The sequence below is a fragment of the Filicampus tigris genome, chromosome 18 (assembly GCF_054856515.1).
Source record: "Filicampus tigris isolate MCC_2025a chromosome 18, RoL_Ftig_1.0, whole genome shotgun sequence".
Classification (NCBI taxonomy): Eukaryota; Metazoa; Chordata; class Actinopteri; order Syngnathiformes; family Syngnathidae; genus Filicampus; species Filicampus tigris.
Window position 1 is genome coordinate 3,455,465 of NC_141234.1, and position 19,256 is coordinate 3,474,720.

Sequence of the window (19,256 nt, forward strand, 5' to 3'; positions counted from 1 at the left end):
AGTTTTAATTCACCGACAGATGGCAGACGCCACGTAGCACTTCCCCCGAATCATCTTCATTACAGAAGAAGAATGTAGAGATGCTGTCAGCTGTCAGATTGATTTTGTGGAATAGTGTCGCTCAAGTTAATGGAGACTCTTTCAACACAGAGAAGATTTAGGGCTTCGACGGAACAAAACAGAATGTAACTGTTTTGTGCACTTCACAGTCATGATTTCATGTTTACAAGGAAATCTGATGATGATGTAAAAAGTTCAGCATTGCTTGTCGCAATACATCCCGGGGCCTGGAGAGAGGTCGAAAAGTACAAACGTACACAAGAACCGTTGACAGTTCGTTTAAAGTGCACTGGTATGCCCCATATTGGTCTAGATTACTACTGTCTATTTCTTGAAACTGCTTTATCTACTGTTAGTCTTACAATTTTTGAGGCAAATTTTGTTTTGTTTGCGTGTTTACGATGAGAACTTGGAGAGCAAATTCTTATTTGTGGTAGAGCTTGTTGTAAAAAGTTTGAGAACCACTGGTCTGTAACATTTATGAAACAGAAGAAGCTAAATGTATATTTTTATGACATTTTCACTTACAATGACAGCTAATGCACTACACGGAATTTAGCATTTATTTTTGATGCATGCCTCTCTCATCACACCTGCGACCTGTTCTGTCCCTGTTGTTGTAGTTGGACTGCTCCATGTCTCCGTCAATGTCGTCGTCCGGAGTGCTCTTACACAGGCCCGCCTTCAGCTTGAAGCCCACAAAGGAGCAAAGAAGTGGATTGACGCAGCTGTTGAAGTAGGCCACACCCTTTTAAAAAAAAAAAAATCATTATGCTGTGCATTTAAAAAAAAACTACATTTAAATTTAAAACTAAATTAAATCAAGCATTTTCGAAAGTATAAAAAATACAACAACAAAAAAAAAAATACCAAGCATGCTCTAATAACTAATTGAAACCAAGCAACAAAATTCAAAGCTAAATAAAAACTATAATGAAAAATCCAAAACTTTAACCCTGGGGCATACCACAACAGCACGCATGCCCCGCATATGCGTCTCAACTGCCACGATTTTAAAGAACAGCCTGTGTCGTCAAATCATGAAAACTTGGAACTTTCACGAGACTTGTGAATGTCATTGAAATGCACGAAAAGGATAAAACACACTTGAAATCCAGCAGTTCCCCGTCAGGATTTGTGGGCCGCTACGGCTACATATACCTCGAAGGATAGCATGTTTTTAAAATCCTGGCGGATTCCTGGCGACGGCTATACCTCCCCCCCAACCCGCCCCCCCCCTTTGCACGCCACTGTACAGGGCTAGTGAGCAAGATGGTCCTGCCGGTATGCGGTAGGGCTAGTTATGCAATACGTAGACAGTACGGTGTATAAGGAGAGACAGATCCATTTTTATTACATTTTAACATACAATGACAGCTACACGTTTTACAGTATTTAGCAGTTTTTTTTTTTAGCCTCCCCCTCCCTTATTACACCCGGGACCGGCTTTCCGCGGAGTCTTCATTGGTCTGCCCTGACTGTCCGTCAACGTCGTCGGCCAGAGCTCTCTTATACAGGCCCGTCAGAGACTTCTTGGACTGGCCCTTCAGCTTGAGGCCCACGAAGAAGTACAGAACCGGGTTGACGCAGCTGTTGAAGTAGGCCACGCCCTTGGCGACGGGCAGCCACATCTTGACCACCGAGCTTTTGCGCTCCACCATCCTGAGCATCAGCAGGCCGTGGTACGGAGCCCAACACAGGAAGAAGGCGGCCACCAGCAGGGCCAGCACCCGCAGGGTACGGCACTTACCCGACAAGCGGATGCGACGGATGCCCGCCCCGGCCAGGATGTAGCAGCCCAGGATGACCAGGAAGGGCAACGCGAAGCCGCACAGGAAGCGGATGAAGTAAAGCGCCGTCCTGGCGTCTTCGTCCTTTACCTCCTCTACCGTGCACTTGCTCAGGTTCTTGGCACCCGGGAAGACTTGCCGGTAGAAGAAGTAAGGCGTGCTGAAGACCACGGTCGCCGCCCACACGCACACGGCCACCACCCGGGCGTTACTCACGGTGCGGTGGCGCCGGGTGAACACCGGGCACCAGACGCAGATGGCGCGGTCCAGGCTGATGACGGCCAGCATGAAGACGGAGCAAAACATGTTGGCGTACTTGAAGAAGCCGTTGAATTTGCAGACGAACAAGCCGAAGGGCCAGTGGTCCAGGAACAGCTTCTTGACCAGGGAGAAGATTCGGGTGAAGCAGAAGATTATGTCGGCCACGGCCAGGTTGACCAGCCACACGTTGAGGACGTTTGCCTGAGGGGCAGCGAGGCTCAAATAAGACGACGAATACGTGTACAGAATTTACGTTACGACAGACAGCAACCAGGAACGGCGTAGAGGAAAGCCAACTTGGATCAAAGGAAAGATATGTGTCCACCTTGAGCTTGAATCCCGCCACCCAGATCACAATCGAGTTGCCCGGAATGCCGAGCAGGATGGTGAGCGCGTTGAGGATGACAGAGAGCGTGTCCATGTCGCCACTTTTACTCCCCTTGGCTGCCGGGACGCTAAGTGAGCCGTTGAGGAAGAGAGATGACGCTGATTCACCGGGATGCATCTTGGGACCTGAGGAAGAGACACAGTCACATGACATAGAAATCCAAGTTGGGGGCCAGGCGTGTCCAAACGGCGGGACCGAATGTGCGGGCCCCCCCGATCCCCCGAGTGGGGCATCCACAGCAGGGTCAATATCGTTTGGAAAACAGTGACAGTTTTCCAAAGTCCGGTCGATATTTTCATGCCGGATGATTAAGCAGGGCATCCGGTGACTCGTCCAGTCATGTTGAGTCACACCCGCGTTGATCTGCTCTCCCGCCGTGGGAGCGTTTCAGAAAAACAAACCGGCCAGCATTTTCGGTGAATTTGCGGCTGCCAGTCAATCACACAGCACATATAAACAGACAACGGACTGGTCGTTAGTCAACGTCACGGAACGTATGCTGTAGAGGAACAAGCATTAAGACTCACGTTCACACCTACGGACAATTTAGAGATCTCGAACTCCAGACAGGATGCCGGGAGCCGAGATTTGATCACTAAACCTCAAAACTATGAGTCAGATGTGCTAACCGCTAGGTCAAATCGCTGTCTGCAAAAAATCAATAAATACACAGATATCTCAAACTTCCCCTCGATGAGGGGTGGCCATGGGCACCACGTCACGTAACGTAGCTCTGCCCCTGCTTATTAGCCAAAAGACACTCCCCGCCGTCTCATTTCATCATGGCATCGTGATACTTCCCCTTTCAGGGAAAAGTGAAGACTGGATGCCTCCTCACACTCCTTGAGAATCACAGACTATTGCATCTTGAGAAATAATCGTTAATGAGTCGCTGTGTATCTTCACTTACGCATTAAACATGAAATTCGCCATTGGCAATTTAGAATGCATGTTTTAGTCAGGGCGGCACGGTGGTCGACTGGTTAGCACGTCCGCCTCACAGTTCAGAGGTCGTGGGTTCGATCCCGGCTCCGGCCTCCCTGTGTGGAGTTTGCATGTTCTCCCCGTGCCTGCGTGGGTTTTCTCCGGGCACTCCGGTTTCCTCCCACATTCCAAAAACATGCATGGTAAGTTGATTGGATACTCTAAAATTGCCCCTAGGTGTGATTGTGAGTGCGGTTGTTTGTCTCTGTGTGCCCTGCGATTGGCTGGCAACCAGTTCAGGGTGTCCCCCGCCTACTCCCCAAAGACATCTGGGATAGGCTCCAGCACGCCCCGCGACCCTTGTGAGGAGAAGCGGTACAGATAATGGATGGATGTTTTAGTCAGCGTCCATTCACACCTATTGGCAGGTTTGATTTGTGCACCTAATAACGTGGCAGACGTTCGCCTGTACAGTCGACATGTGTCGTCATGTGCCGTAGGAAAAATGATGAAGCGCCGTGAGCACAAATAGAACAGAATTAGCTATTATTAGTCCCGCGATGGGGAAATTCCTCCACATCCCAAAATGCCGATGGACATCAGCCACACGTGGCAATTCTCCCTGAATAACAAGTGCAATGTATGCAGATGTGGGGAGCAAACTCCACATGAATAAATAGCGACGAATGAAATGCAGCAAGACTAGTGAGCCGTGGCGCATTGAGAAACTATAAACGTGTCAATAAACAGCCTAAGCTTTTTCCCATGAATAATATGAAAAACATATACTGTATGACATAATGTGACCATGTCAAATATGCCGGTGTGGATGTGGACAATGTTGTTCCGATACCATACGGGCCGATGAATAGCCAATATGTAAACAGTCACATTTCAAACTACACTGCATAAGAATAATGGCAACACTATACCATACTGTACTATGCATACCAATATATGCAGATGTCAACAAATGCAGTAAGAGTAGTCGTACGGGACCACTGCACTTGTGTCAATATATTGTGAGGAAGAACAATTTGTGAAAAATAGGATATTATATAATATTAACAATTGAAAGATTTGTACTTGCTTGTTGAATGGCACGAATCAGGTCGGCCGTCCACTCGCTGGTGTGAAGACTAAGTGAAGACGCACACACGTACAGACTTTGATACTTCCCCTTTTGCGTCATGTGTTACACTCACACACACACACACTGTAGTGTATTCAGCACCATAAATACATTTACAAAGCAAATTACATTTTATTTTCCCAGCATGCCCAATATTTTGCTTCCTATTCAGTATGGGTAGGGAAAGACAAAGTAATCCTCAGGACAATCGGAGCTGTTGCTGAAATTAAGGATGTACAAAAAAAAAAAAAAAAAAAAAAAAAAAAACAGCACAAAAGTGGCGGTTCTAACAAGTCGGTCATGTCAGATTGTAATCGTGTCTTCCCTCCCAGTTTAGTGTCTTATATCATGTTTGTAAACTTGTTTTAAGAAGAGACACTAATATATGACAAGAGCATCGATTTTGTTTTGGAGACGCGTCGGTGAATGAAGATAAAACGGAAGAGAACCGGACATGTTTTGGTCCACGATGAGATAACACGCTTTCGACTAAAATGTGACACTTTGGTTTCCTGTGGAGTTTCTTGGTTTTTTTTTTGTTTTTTTTTATACTTCCCTTGCTGTTAAATCGTAATCCTTGCCACGAATATACAAAAACCTGTTGATGAATTTCTGCTCAGGGCGCACCGTCCATGGGCAAACAATGTGCCGTACTTAAAATACAACTGTACGGGATACAAAACGTTTAAGCCACTTACATTACACAGTTTTAATTCAGGGATTCTTTCTCATGCCACAAGGGGGAGCCCATGTACCACTTTGAGAATCACTGAAATTAATTTTTAAAAAATACACTGTACATTTTAATGAACCACATTGAGAACTTAGCCAAACATTATGATGCCACTATCAGAACCTAATGCTAATGTGCGCTAACTACAGCTCTGCTTACTTTTTTGGCTTTGACACAACAGTGCTTCCGTTGCCGCCTCCAGACCGCTTCTTTCGCTACGGAATTTTGGCGAACATACCCGATCGTGTAACTGGCTAAGAAACTTTTGGTTATGATGTTAATTAGCCCCACTGCGATGTCACTTTTGGCACACATTGTCAGAAATAGGCAGTTCACTTAGTTGTTTAATTCACACTTGAAGGGTGGACAGGCATTCCAGACACACAACTTTTTGCATTACAAGACACAAAAAAAAGTCACTATAAGACATTAAAAAAAAGTCACTTTTACACTGTCCTCTTTAGGTTGTGACCCAAAATGCTCCACCCCAGTCCAGTAGGTGGTAGTAGTGTGCATTACAATGTGGTTAAAAACTACCCATCACAGTTTCAAAAGTCCTGTAAGATTTTGTCAAGTGCTTTTTGATGACTTCATCACTCCATTTGCACATTCGGACCATCAAAAATAAAATAAAATTGAGATATAGTTGACCCTTCTTGCCCGGTTGAAACACATTAAGACTTATCAAAAAGCACTTTCCAAACAAATTGTAAATGTATTTGAACACAAAATTCAAGAATAAAATGTTGTAGAAAATACTGTGCATGGTAGTGCCTGTGCACATACATGTGCCTTTAAGAGGCGGGTCCAGGTGGGGTGGCGTGGCACATCAGCCAGTCTGCACGTGAGTGTCTGGACGTGAGCTGTGGCCCACAGCAGCTCATGTGTGAGTGTGCTTCTTGTGTTCTACTCTTCTCGCGGCATTCAATTAACGGCTGATGGCCGGCCGTGGCTCTCCTTTCCCACATGCAGTGGCATTACAGTGATTATACAATACAACCCCATTCATTTAGAAAACGATAGCGGTTAAACCAGAATTGCAATATAGTGGGATGCTAACGATAAACCGCATAGGAGCAATGTGTAACAAGAACTTCCTTTATTGTCCCTGTATGGCTGGTTTCGCTTGTATTGCATGCATACACATACATAGAAATGTGCACAAATAGTGACAGCATGCAGCATGCAAAGGGGGGGGGGTTGTTTGCCTTCAGCAGGTCTCGAACCTCCAACAATTCTGATAGGCCGAGGCCCCTCTGCCTGCTTACGACTAACTAATCCAGGGGTGTCCAAAAGTTTTCCTTTGCGTACTGAAAAATGGAACGATCGAAGGCCCACCATTTTTTAGGCCATATCACATAGCATCTAATTAGTCATAGTTGCTGTCAGACACTTTATCGCCATCTACACTTTACACCCTCCGCCCCCTCCCTTTTTTTTTTTTGTAGCATCGCAGGCGGTGTCAAATGTTATTCTTAGTATATGCCAGATTTTGGACACCCCTTGAACTAATCACAACTATATTATACAGAATATATGCTGTGGTGGAGAACAGTAATGGTCGTAGTCATCGTCTTATTGAGTTCACTTAGTGCTGCTGTTCTCCCCAACACATTTGTGCTTCTTCACCTGAAACTTAAAGGGGAAGCGTTTGTCGCACACGCTGCAGCTGAAGGGCTTCTCGCCCGTGTGTCGCCGCTTGTGCTTGCCCAGCGTGGAGCTGTCGCTGAAGCTGGTGTTGCAAATGGAGCAGGTGAACGGTTTTTCCCCGGTGTGCGTCCGCGTGTGCTTGATCAGATCACCGTTGGAGTAGAAGCGCTTGCCGCAAAACAGGCAAGAGAAGGGTTTCACGCCCGTGTGGATGTGCGAGTGTTTGACCAAATGCGAGCGGTGGAAGAATCGCTTGCTGCAAACTGGGCAGCTGAATGGTTTTTCTCCCGTGTGGATCCGGGTGTGGGAGCGCAAACGGTCCCTGGTGGCAAACATTTTGCTGCAAATGGTGCAGTGGAAGGGTTTGTCCCCCGTGTGGACGCTCAAGTGGCGGGACAAGTGGACGCGCTGGTTGAACGTTTTGCAGCAAAACGGGCAGACGAACGGCTTCCCGCTCGGGTGCCGCTGGCGTCGCGTACAGTTTAAACCCGAGTACGTGCTCCCAGCCGTCATCACATCGCCGGGAGCTGCCGTCTTTGTGTTGGGAAGTTCCGATGCGGCTCGTTGTGAGCGTGTGACCCGAGCCAAACGGCCGTGAGGTTGCGCTCCCACGCGGGCGTCTGTGTCAGCGCGGGCCTCGGGCGACTGGGCGCGGCTTTCCTCATCTTCTTCGCTCTTGACAATGACGCTTGTCACCTGGAATTTGTCGGCGGCGACCCGCTCCTCTTGTTGGTCGGCCTTGTGACTGCTACACACATCCTCCTCCGACTCCACTTTGATGTGGGGAGGCTCGGGCTCCTTCTGCTCCATCATGGAGCTCCACTCCTGCTGCCCGGCAGCAAGATCTAATGGACACAAAAACACAAAAGGTTGACTTTTTAACGACAAGCCAAACAAATATTGTGCAGAGGTTGTCTTGCATCACCTGTACCACTCTAATTGAAAAAAGAGCTTTCTTTTCATTCCATTCACTGACTTTGACTGTTCATATTAATAATTTAGTTAATTTATTAATGATTGAGTTGACACTTTATGTGACGGGCCGGGTTACTCGGAAATTTCATTTGAAGGCCATATCGCTCAGCTCTCGAGTCCGTGATCAAATGATGTCAAAGTAGAACATGACATCTCACCTGCTGCTGATGATGATCGAACCTTGAAAAGCGCGTCTAGTAGTTTGCGTTGGCGCTTGTTCTCCTCTTTTGTCCGACACAGTTCTTCCTCGTACTCTGTCAACGTTCTTTCAAGCACTACAAATATCTCCTCAACGGCATTGTTAAGTCGCTGACTCACCAAAGCTCTCAGCATTCGGATTTGACGCATTTTCAGCACGGTGCCGCCGGCGGCCGTCTGCTTTTAGCATGCGTCGCTAACTTCCGCGTCTCTTTGTTTGCAGCTAGCACGCTAAAGCTAATATAAACAACGCCGGGCCCGCAGCGAAGTTAAGCGCGACACAGACGACCTGCGGTGCTTTTGCGTCTGTTAAATGTCACACGTGTAGTGAAAGGACAGTAAACGTGGTGATAAAATGAGAGAGTAAACACAGTTTGACACTCACACTGGCGCGGTTTAGCGACGTGATGCTAACTTCCGGCTTTTTCTTCTTCAATTGTGCTATTCGGCCGACCACTTCCTCGCAGGAACGTTACTGCCCCCCTCTGGAGCCAGTGGGTTATCACATGCAAACCTTCCAGTGTTTCCCAACATTTATTGAGCCGTGGGGAACACATTTTCAGTGGGTACTGCATAGCCAAAACTTGTACTCAAGCAAAAGTAGTGCTACATTACAATATTGGCAAAAAAAAAGATGATTTATCTGTATTTTTAATCGGCATGAACGACAGATACACACAAATATTAAAGGGAAATGACATCACTTTAACCAAAACAATAAGAAATCATTGTAAAATAACATAAGGCAGTTTAGCCACAAGAAATCATCTTAAATGAACTTTAAGACCTGTGAAACAGCACATTCAACTCACCACGCAGAGATGATCAATTATATGTTATGTAAAGATAAAAATGTAAGTAGTGAGCGAATTGTAGCTCAATGTGACGGACCAAAAGTTTCATTTTAGCAAAAAATACTCATTAACCAATTTTACTTTCACATTTCATTCCAACAGGCTATGACGCAGTCACCTCTTTTTTCCTGCTCTATGGTTACCATCACTTTTCCCCTTTGGCCTCACAATGAAAAAGCACGTTAACCTCTTTGACCTGAAGTCTCAGTCAACAGATTTTGTAACGATTTTCTGTGCGCACAAATACGCATTTAAAAGTGTCACCTGCTGAGTGGACTGCACTCATTGATGTTTCCCGCAGTTAAAGAGCTTGTAGTAGTTTGTTTGGATTTTTTCTTTTTTTGTCGTGGCCGCACAGGAAAATCCCCTCATGTCAGCACCATGCATGTTATGGGTCCACCCACGCTGGAGCTTAGCACTGTGTGCTCGCCAGCCCATCTGTCAGCCTTCATCCCGCGTTTGCCCAGAGACAGTCGAGCTACATATATGTGCCCGCTCTCCGAATTGACATGTGGTCTTTATTTTTGCCACCTTACCAGTCCCTTTTTGTTTCATTTTAAATTCAACTTTTACAGTGCACAGTTGCTACTGTAACTAAGTAACAAAGTATCACTAATTGGTCGCTTTTTTTTTTACTTGACAAAAACCTGGCATTTAAACAGGGGTGTGTAGACTTTTTATATTGACTGTAACCGCGGTACACAAAGAAAAATATATCAAACAAACATTAAAATTGATTAGAAAAGAAAGTAATAGGGGGAAATTAGTCATTTACTCCAGAAACGGCGATCATGTTTTTATGACAGGAAAAAAAAAAAAAAAGAGACAAATAAATTAATAAATAAATGGTCACATGATTGTGGGATGAGCCAGATTAGATTAAGGGACTCGCTCAGTCTTTCTCTGTGTGGAGTAGGAAGCGAACATCTCGCTCGACATACGTTCGATGTGACAACAAGCTCCATTTACTCTTGTTATCACCATTTTTGTGTTTTTGAAAGCATATAATCGGAGTTCAACGGCGTTTCCCCCCAGGCAGCCTTCATGTAAATTCGTGCTCGTTTCGGTTCTCGAGAAGAACATTTGAGAATGATTTCGCCGTGGGACCGCTGGTACTCGACGAGTTGCTGCCTCTGCTGCCATGTCCGGACGGGCACCATTATTTTGGGCATTTGGTACATGGTAAGTGGTCTTCTTTTTAAAAGCACTTCAACTGAAGAAAACACGCCGAATTTGTCGATATATAGTTGATGCGCGTCACCTGCCGATGGATTTGATTTGAACTAGCTAGCGACGATGTCGAACCTCATGTGTTTGCTACGCTAAAATAATCTTTGCCTCGTTTTTTTGTCATGTTGGTTTACATTTATAAACATCCTGGAAGGTTTTTCAGAAAGGTAATAGTAAAACATGCTTATCGGCTAAAGTGGTGGATCCAATCTGTCAAAAAATATCTTGCGTTATATAAATAAAAGTGTCCAGTTTGCAGAACTATGGACACATTTAATCGCAGGGCAAAAAAAAAAGGCAAATTCAGTAGATAGCTAAATGTTGTTCATTTTAATTCATTTTGTAAAAAAAAAAAAATATATATATATTATTACACCAATTAAATTAAATATTGAATTAAGAAATGAATATCTATGATTTTAATTACTACTACAGTACATATTTATTGTGAAATATATCTATAACTAATATAATATACTAAAATGGAATACAGAAAGACTAAATATGTTAAATATAATTTTAATTAATAATTCACAAAGCAGGAAAAATATACTTATAACTATGATAGTTTCAAACATTTTAAAAATCAGATTTTTTTTCAACTACATTAATTATAGATCATATTGATACAATATTTAAATAAAAACCCAGTTATTTAAAAAGTTATTTAAAAACATGCGGCTAAGATAAATAATTTTTTAAAAATCACCGCTAATGTGACATAAAAAAATATTTTCAAGAAGGGAAGTAAATATAAACTGACGTGGTTGCACAAACCTGCCCTACATGTGCACTTTGGTTAAATTTAGCACCGATGCTTTTGTACTAACCTGAGCTTTTAAACATAGTAGCGCACCTCTTAAGCCTGCTAAATCCCCGCCTGGGCTTTTGTCAGAGTTTACGCTATATCCCCATACCCTGTAGAGTAGACATTAGTCCACACGTGTATTAAAAACATTTCAAAAATAGCATTTTTAAAAATCTTGGAGTGAGGATAAGCGGTTGGGAAAAGGGATGGATGGATGTTTCTTTCTTTTTTTTTTTTTTTTGGACTTCCGTAGTTTAAAGGACATCCTCGCTGACGCGGGTTGTTTCCACTAACAACAGGACTGCAAATAAAGAGGAGCTATTTTGCAAAAGCACAGTCAGTGATGCCAATTTAGTTATTTGGTCACTATACGCTACTCACAGTTTATCTAATAATGATTTTGTCATTTGCTTTTTATATAAGAAAAAAGATTTTAAAATCAAAAACAAGATTTTTGCTGGGATTTTTTTTAAGCCATAGTACCTTGCCCTTGTGTCCATTTAGCTAACATAGAAAATGGTGATCATACAGCAATAACATGATTCTGTAATGACATTTCAGCAGACTGTCAATGGCCACCAGTTGGAAAAAAAAAAAAAAAAAAACATCTCTCTTCCCTGCAGCTCATCAATGCGGTTGTGCTACTCATCCTGTTGTCGGCCCTCAATGACCCCGTGCAGTACCGCTACCACCTCACCAGCTCTGAGCTGGGCACCGACGTCGATGTCATGGATGACGCCAGTGAGTGCAAACATAGTCTTAGTCTCCACTTTTCATCTCAAAGTGTGTCATTTGGGGTTAAAAAGGCGGACGGGAAGATAAGAATAATGTAAATAGAAGATAATCTAATCAAACAAGACAATCCAGCTCTCTGTGAAAGAGGCTGTTGTTGCTATCTAACTTGTTCCAATTTGAATGAATACTTTTGATTCGTTGCCACCTCTGCCAGAATGCCCGGAGGTAAACAAGAAAGAGGCAGCAAATAATGTCAACATTGCTGCTAATCCTGACCAAACCAAAACATGCAGCTTGTCACATCTTGGCAACATTTAATAAATCCCGTCATGGGATCAGTCAATGGCTTGGTGAGTCATTCAAGATGGACGCCATAATCCCGTGTGGAATGAGATCCCTTTTTTTAATCAGACTCCACATTGGCGTGTGTGTGTGGCCTTGCTCTGTGACCACCACGGTCGCCTGAGGGGACGCTCATCCACTCTGAGGCGCGTCAGCTGTGTTCAAGCCGAAAGCGGCATTCTGGGTGGGTTATCCTGCCACCAGTGCATTGGGGGGAAAATGGCTTTAGCTTTAGGCTTTACAAGTGGAAAACACAAACAAGATGAGTCATTTTAATTAATGAAAAATGACACTCTGGCGGAAAGAAAGCTCGCTGACCAGAACCCGAGGATTACCCTCTGTGCATGTTTTGCTTTTTTTTAAAAAAAAAACAAAAAAAAAAAAACAATTATGTGGGGGATTATGGTCGCATTAGCCTCGTAGCATAATTGCCCAAATCATATTTGAATGTTTCTGAAAATAAGAAAAAAGACAAAAACAAAGGAGAAGCGTCCAGTTGCTATTGATAGCGCCGCTTGGCAACTTTCAATACACCTCTGGATGAACCCGGCAAATCCAATTTGATTTAGAGATCACCCTGAGTTCAGATTCCACCGGCCAATATCGGAAACAAACCACCGCTCCCGACTGTTGTGCTAGCTAAAGAGCAAGGACGGTTCCTCGAGGACCTCATTAAAAGGTCTTTTACCTCTCAGTAAGGTTTTACACATCCCTTGGAATCAAAGTCTCAAGAAGCCATGCCTGAAAGGAAACAAGAAGTCCGCCATTTTGATTCAGAGCTGTAATGTTTTTTTTGTTGTTTTTTTTTTTTGGTGGCGGGCACTTCCAAGTGTCCTAGAAATGTTATCAAGTACTTTATTTGACTTCAGCCCCTGAAGCCAGTTTCGTTTGGCTACAAGATATTCGGTAGGCATGTCTTTGATGAATGAGTAGAACTGAACTCCACAAGGTCATGCACGTCCATCATGAGTATTAAGAACTTTGTCCAACCGTATTGAAATCGGAAAGACGTAGACTAGACTGAAGGAAATGCTCAACTTAACTCTGATCCCGTTTCCCCCCCCCCTCGCAGATATTTGCATCGCAACAGCGATATCCCTCCTCATGATTCTTATATGTGGCATGGCGACATATGGTGCTTACAAGGTGAGTTAGCACCCATTTTCCCATCACGATATCGCCCACTTTCACCTCATTTAAATTTCCCGCCCTGTCCCGCACAGCAACACGCCGCCTGGCTCATTCCGTTCTTCTGCTACCAAATCTTCGACTTTGCCCTTAACACCCTGGTGGCCATCAGCGTGCTGGTGTACCCCAACACGGTGCAGGACTACCTCCAGCAGCTGGTGAGCGGCAAACCGTTTGCGTCGCCTCACCCGGGTTTTGCCGCAGTAACTCGGAACTAGCTTGAAACTTAAAGCTGAAGCTAATTTATGACTCGCGCCTCTGTTTTTTTTTTTTTTTTTTCTCCCCCCTCTCCTTGCAGCCGGGGACCTTCCCTTACAAAGAGGACATCATGTCCACCAATAATATGTGCCTCGTTTTCGCAGTCCTCCTCTTCATTGGCGGCATCCTCTCCTTCAAGGTAACGTCTTTATACGGCGACGTTGAAACTTAACTGGACACTTCATTTGCTGGCATCTACAAAGATGTTTCAAGAATTACCGTTCATGAAGCTGTGAACATTCCCACCGAGTCCACGTTCCCTACGAGGTGATCATACGCTCAAGAGAGCGGCAAGAAGCTGACTTCCCCCACGCGTGAATGCACCGATGCCAGCGGTGCGAAGGAAAAACAAGTGCAAATGCTTTGCTGCTGCACCGAAGTCGATTTTTCGGGCCTGTAGGCTGTGCAGAGCGTGAGTGATTTCACCAACTCTGACCGATGCTCCCCTGGATGCTAATCAAAGTGCACCGGGCACACGTCCAAAGAGGGGCTTTTTTTATCGATACTCTGAGGAAGAAGGATCACTTTCGTTTTTCTTACTTTTCATAAAGGGCAGATGGTTTGGTTTGTGGTGGGATTGGAGCTTCTCGCCGCTTTACTGTTGGCACGGCCAGCACGCCGCTCAGTCTTTTCACACACAAACACAATGAAGCGGCTGTTAGCCTGCCAAGTCCCACCTCAGCGCTTACCGACGCCTGATGAGATGCAGGCTGAAGGAGCACAGTAAGAAAACAGACGCTCGGCAAACAGAAAATAGAAAGTCACATTTTGGCCTGGCAAAACGATTGACACTGATTCCATCGTGAGTCAATCAGTCAATCGAGATCTCGTCCGCAAAGGGCGAAAAATCACCAAGTCCACTTGGAGAATGTAAAGAGGGAAAGGTACAGAGATCTGATTTCGAAGCAATAAGCCGTCAGAAAAATTGTGAGTCCGAGCGGTGGCGGTTTTTGCTATGTACGCAGGATGGTGAAATGTTTTTTTAGTTGGCATCGTGACAAGAAAATCATCTTGTGGCGACGTTATAAGGGCTCTTCAAGGATTATGCTAATTGGTAATTATACATGAGAGGTCATTGATGTCAAGGAAGTGATCAAATCTATGTTTGGGGGAGGCGCTAAGGTTAGCTTGTTGTCGGTAGAGCGTTAGTATTCTTTGAAAAATGTCAGTAGTTGGGTCCTGCACAGGGAGCCATTATAGCTAGCTAGCTAGCACCGCCATTGTTTTTTTTTTTTTTTAAACATTTTTATTAACAGAGAGTTACAGTCCATTAATTTGTCACTCCAGGCCTACCTGATCGGTTGCGTGTGGAACTGCTACAGATATGTGAGCGGCCGAGGCACCACTGAGGTCCTCGTCTATGTCACCACCAACGACACCACGGTGAGCCCCAAAATCCACGCCATCAACACAATACAATTTTATTTATATAGCGCATTTCATAACAGCCAGAGCTGTAACAAAGCACTTTACAAACAGTAGGCAATAAATAAAGACGATAAAAGGCCGTAATACACAAGTATTCATAAATATAGATATAAATAAGATAGCTCTGTAAGTAAATGTACTGGTCGTTTTAACAGACAAAAAATGAACATTCTCCTGCGGGGAAAAAAGCTAAATGTTTAAATGTTTGTAACAGTAAGTCAGGTAGGGATGAACCACATTTCTAAAGGTTTGAATTGTTCCAAAAAAAACCCCATTCATTATTATATTTTTACAATTTTCCTGAATATGACAGCCAGTTGGAATAAGTACAGATCAAACAATCAAAATGGGCCAAGAATACATACCTGTGGGACACCACTGTATATTTTCGGAAGGGAATACAAATTTCATTTAGTTTTCATGTCAAAATGTTATGATCATTACAGGCAAAAAAAAAAAAAAAAAAAATCAAACAAAAGGGACAAGAAGACCACCCCCGTGGGACAGCACTGTGTTAGCAACATTCCTTGCACTGGTGTTTTGTGAGGCGCCCTGCATCAAATGGAATTGGATTGGCATGATAGCCAGATTAGAGATGCTATTCAGCGTACAGAGTACACTTTGTGCGTCCGTCGGGTCCTCCCAATGGGGCTTTAAGCGTGGTCACACTTTCCATCTGCCTGTCTGCGCTAATCCCCAACACTGATACATAAGACATTAATCTGCGCTCGCCTCGCTGTCGTCACGAAGCTCGTCGTCCTCGTCGTCGTCCATCTCGCGCCGCGGCTACCGCTCGGTTCATGTGGTCGCACAATAGCAGCAAGTCAGTGCATTCGTTTCGCAGAGTGGCAAAACCATGAATATTAATAGCGCGCCTTGAATGAATACGTCTTTTTATCGCCATTCAAAAGGCAGCGGTGGAGGTTTTAGTGCCTGCTTTTATAGAAATGTCATTTTATACACACACACACATACGCCCTCCATGCTCTTTTATATGTGTCCTCTCTTGTCGCGGACATGTTACATAACGGTCTGCTTGTCCGCTTCATTTCAAATCCCGGCCGTGATGGGTTCGCAAAGGCCTTCCTCCCAGCTGATGCCTCACAATCACATTCCCTCGGAGCATATTTCTCCCGCTCGCCCGAATTAGCAACGGCAACCGTTAAAAAAAAAAAAAAAAAAAAAAAAACGCTCTATGATGGACTTTTCTTATCAAGTCATGCAACGAGTCGTGCATAACGGCTGCAAAACCCAACGTTTAATCACATGTTTATTAATGTTCACATACATTAATGTGAATTGTACAATTCTGTTGCCTGGAATTAATAGTGCATAGAACGGGACCCTGTGGGTCTCCACACAATGTTCTGGACAATCCAGAATACGGGTGAAAAAATGTCATTAAAAAAAACTGTTGGATTATATGTTTTTTTTTTTTCTAAAAAAAAAAAAAAAGAGGGACCGGAGAAAACTGTGGGACTTCACACAAATGATATTTGACTCAGATCAGTTTTGGTTTTCCTTCACCCCGACCACAAAATGACTTCACTGTCACTTTATTTTCTGTGGTCTATTTCAGGTTCTTCTTCCCCCCTACGAGGAAGTGGTCGCCATCCCGCCTAAGGAGCCCCCTCCCCAGTATGTGGAGGCTTGAGCCCACCACGTTCCTTCTCTGTAGCGCCCCTGCACCTCCATCGGTAGCTGTAGCTGAGTCCTGGATGTCGACTCTCGCCGACATTTCCATTAGCTTAGCGCCACCTTGAGACAGTATTTCTATCATCGTGACGTATGGTCCTCCCCACTCTGCAAGGACACGGACATGCACTTTGAGTCGGCCACCAACTGTTAGCCCTCCGATACTGTGAATCTCCCCCCCCCCGTGGTTGTTGAGTGAGGAGCAAGAGCACTTTTTCGTCCCCCTCCCTCTTTGAATGTAACGACGGGGTATTTTTGTATGAATTTTTTTTTTTGTATAACTGTGAGGTGGGGGAAAAGGCTTGGTGGCTGTCCCCGCAAGGAAATCACGGTCTTCTAAAAGTCTTCCTTTCAATGTGTCTGTATACCTTTAGGACTATTACACGAAAACGGCGACATCTTCCTCTTTTGCGTCATTTATTTTTCTACGCATTTGATCTCGCTCGGCAGGACTCCAGGGCATTTTCCTATAATGACGTAACATAGCGCTCTTTGTGTGCATCGCCGACCGTTTTCCAAACAAATGTCGAATGGGATCTTATGTGGTGCATTAGCTTAGCATAATAGCACAAACTGGTAGAGCACGTAAATCAAATTGGTAGTACTTTATGAACTAAATGGCATTTATGTATCCTAATAATTTGCTACTTACATTTTATGCAAGAGTCCATTAAAAAAAATGCAGATTTAAGAGCTAATGATCAAATTTGAAAGAAAATGTAACAACCGATCAGTGAAATAGACAAGAACACATAATTTTGCTCTCTTACGTAAGAGTCCATGTTAAAAAACGATCTGTGAAATAGCCTTTAGCACAAAAGACATCATTTGCTTCAGTATATGGAAGAGTCCATTGAAAAACGTGGTAATTTAAGAGTCTATCAGCTTCCCAGATTTTAGATTTTAGTAACTTGGTTCCTTTCTAATATACATTGTTTGTTATCATAACATCGGCATATAGTATACATGAAGTAATAATACAAGTCTAAAGAATAAGAAAAGACGTCAAGTGAAATTTAGCCTAATTCAGCCTACAGCATAAATCTCAACCCCAAACTCTCACTGCAGAGAAAAGTTGTAGGCATAGCAACTGGTGGGCGCCTTCCTGAGTGAGTCATGACCACTGCTTTTGCACGTGCAATGGAGCTGCAATTCGAGTGAGCTTGCACTTTAAAGTGACAGACATGACATTGCATGTCGTCATGACGTTGCGTCCGGTAAAGGAAAAAGCTGCAGAGCGGTTTGATATTCTAAGGCAGTGATAGGAGAGCTCGGCAGAGTTGTTAGCGTTAGGCAAAATGGCGGAAGCTGGCATGAGTGATGCCTCGGTCTATAATCGTCAGAATCCCTTGGACTGTCCTTTATGATCCAGTGATGTGTCCTAAATTCTAATAAATACATTCAAAAAATACATGTAGTGGGGTCGGCTGATTTTATTTAATGTGGTCATATTTCCACACTTTAATCTGTTTCTGGATAATGAAGAGTTAGCTAGAGAAAGTACAGATTGAAAAGGGGCCAAGGAGAGACCCGTGTGGTACTCCACACACTTAAAGGTAAACTTCCCTACATGCTGTCATTTTTAAAAAATTAAACTCATTAAAAAAAGACATTCAAAAAATAAATATGTATACATATATTTTATATTCATTTTTATTGATATACTGTATATACTGTCTCTATATATACAGTATATAAATGTTTAAGAATATTCCTAAAATATATTTTTTCATTTGCAAATGAAATTTCAAAAATCTTTGCCCATTTAATGTCTTTTTTTTTATCCAAATGATGTACATATTTTAAAGCAACACAATAATGTATTAGAAATTTTTGTCAGTTACAGCTCGCAGACCCCAGTTTGAGAACCCCTAATCAAATGGCTGCACTGTGGCATCCAAAATGAGATATAATCCAAGTCACGCTTTGGCCCACTTTTTCTGCTAAGCCATTTTTCCCCATTCACAGTTAGATGAAGGGAAATCTCTGCTCACGTGCAGCACTGCATCTCCTTTACAATGGCAGCTTCATTATCATTTCATGCAAGATACTGTATAAAAAAAAAAATCTAATCTATTGGCCCATAAAGCAACTCTGTTTACCTTAAAATTTAAATATATTCCAAATTCTTTTAAATTGACACACAAACAAGATTGCTTTAACTGAACGTTTTTAAAAGTACTGTAAACAAAAGAAATTAATTGAAATATAGTATTTTAGTTTTATTAAATGTCTGTGTATTTGCATTGCAAAATAAATTAGTATTGTCTAAACAGGTTATGTTACGACGAAATTTGAATTTTGTGACACTAAGATAGAAGACTGAGGCAATTATGCTACCAGACTAACAATTTTTGTTAAGTCATAAAATAAGTGTGCATGCATTTTCACTGACAGAGTGAAACACCACAAAACTATAACTCCATTAAAAATATGCTACTTACAGTTTTATGGGTCAAATTGTAAAAAGTTGTAAGAATCCAGGTCAGAATACATTTGCCGATTTAGCAGAAAAAAAAAAGTACATCACGTGCAAAGATGCAGACAGATTGTGACCCACTTGCCCGCCCGTCCGCCTTTGCAAAGTAGGTGAACGTCGATCTGTCT

The 19,256-nt window shown here is 43.3% G+C and overlaps 2 protein-coding genes across 2 annotated transcripts; one reads left to right on the top strand and one right to left on the bottom strand.

Annotated features, from left to right (window-relative positions):
* Window positions 1-1,323: 1,323 nt before the first annotated feature.
* Window positions 1,324-8,490, bottom strand: LOC147132032 (uncharacterized). The gene is made up of 4 exons (XM_086015184.1): window positions 8,072-8,490; window positions 6,877-7,783; window positions 2,437-2,887; window positions 1,324-2,312 (listed from the first exon to the last, which is right to left on the bottom strand). Exons 1-4 carry the CDS (start codon window positions 8,259-8,261, stop codon window positions 1,491-1,493), a joined length of 2,370 nt encoding a protein of 789 aa, XP_085871310.1. The 5' UTR covers window positions 8,262-8,490; the 3' UTR covers window positions 1,324-1,490.
* A 1,349-nt stretch (window positions 8,491-9,839) lies between these two features.
* laptm4b (lysosomal protein transmembrane 4 beta) lies at window positions 9,840-18,060 on the top strand. The gene is made up of 7 exons (XM_086015079.1): window positions 9,840-10,147; window positions 11,627-11,744; window positions 13,153-13,226; window positions 13,304-13,426; window positions 13,567-13,665; window positions 14,814-14,909; window positions 16,534-18,060. The coding sequence occupies exons 1-7, from the start codon at window positions 10,055-10,057 to the stop codon at window positions 16,606-16,608; spliced, it is 678 nt and encodes a 225-aa protein (XP_085871205.1). The 5' UTR covers window positions 9,840-10,054; the 3' UTR covers window positions 16,609-18,060.
* Window positions 18,061-19,256: the final 1,196 nt, after the last annotated feature.

Bases quoted from the DNA above. Each gene is read 5' to 3' on its own strand.
- LOC147132032 (XM_086015184.1), bottom strand. From the start codon at position 8,261: ATGCGTCAAATCCGAATGCTGAGAGCTTTGGTGAGTCAGCGACTTAAC. The intron at 7,784-8,071 runs GTGAGATGTCAT...TGTGTCCATTAG, and splicing joins TCGATCATCATCAGCAGCAG to ATCTTGCTGCCGGGCAGCAG. The intron at 2,313-2,436 runs GTGGACACATAT...GCTGCCCCTCAG, and splicing joins TGGCGGGATTCAAGCTCAAG to GCAAACGTCCTCAACGTGTG.
- laptm4b (XM_086015079.1), top strand. From the start codon at position 10,055: ATGATTTCGCCGTGGGACCGCTGGTACTCGACGAGTTGCTGCCTCTGC. The intron at 13,427-13,566 runs GTGAGCGGCAAA...CTCTCCTTGCAG, and splicing joins AGGACTACCTCCAGCAGCTG to CCGGGGACCTTCCCTTACAA. The intron at 14,910-16,533 runs GTGAGCCCCAAA...GGTCTATTTCAG, and splicing joins TCACCACCAACGACACCACG to GTTCTTCTTCCCCCCTACGA.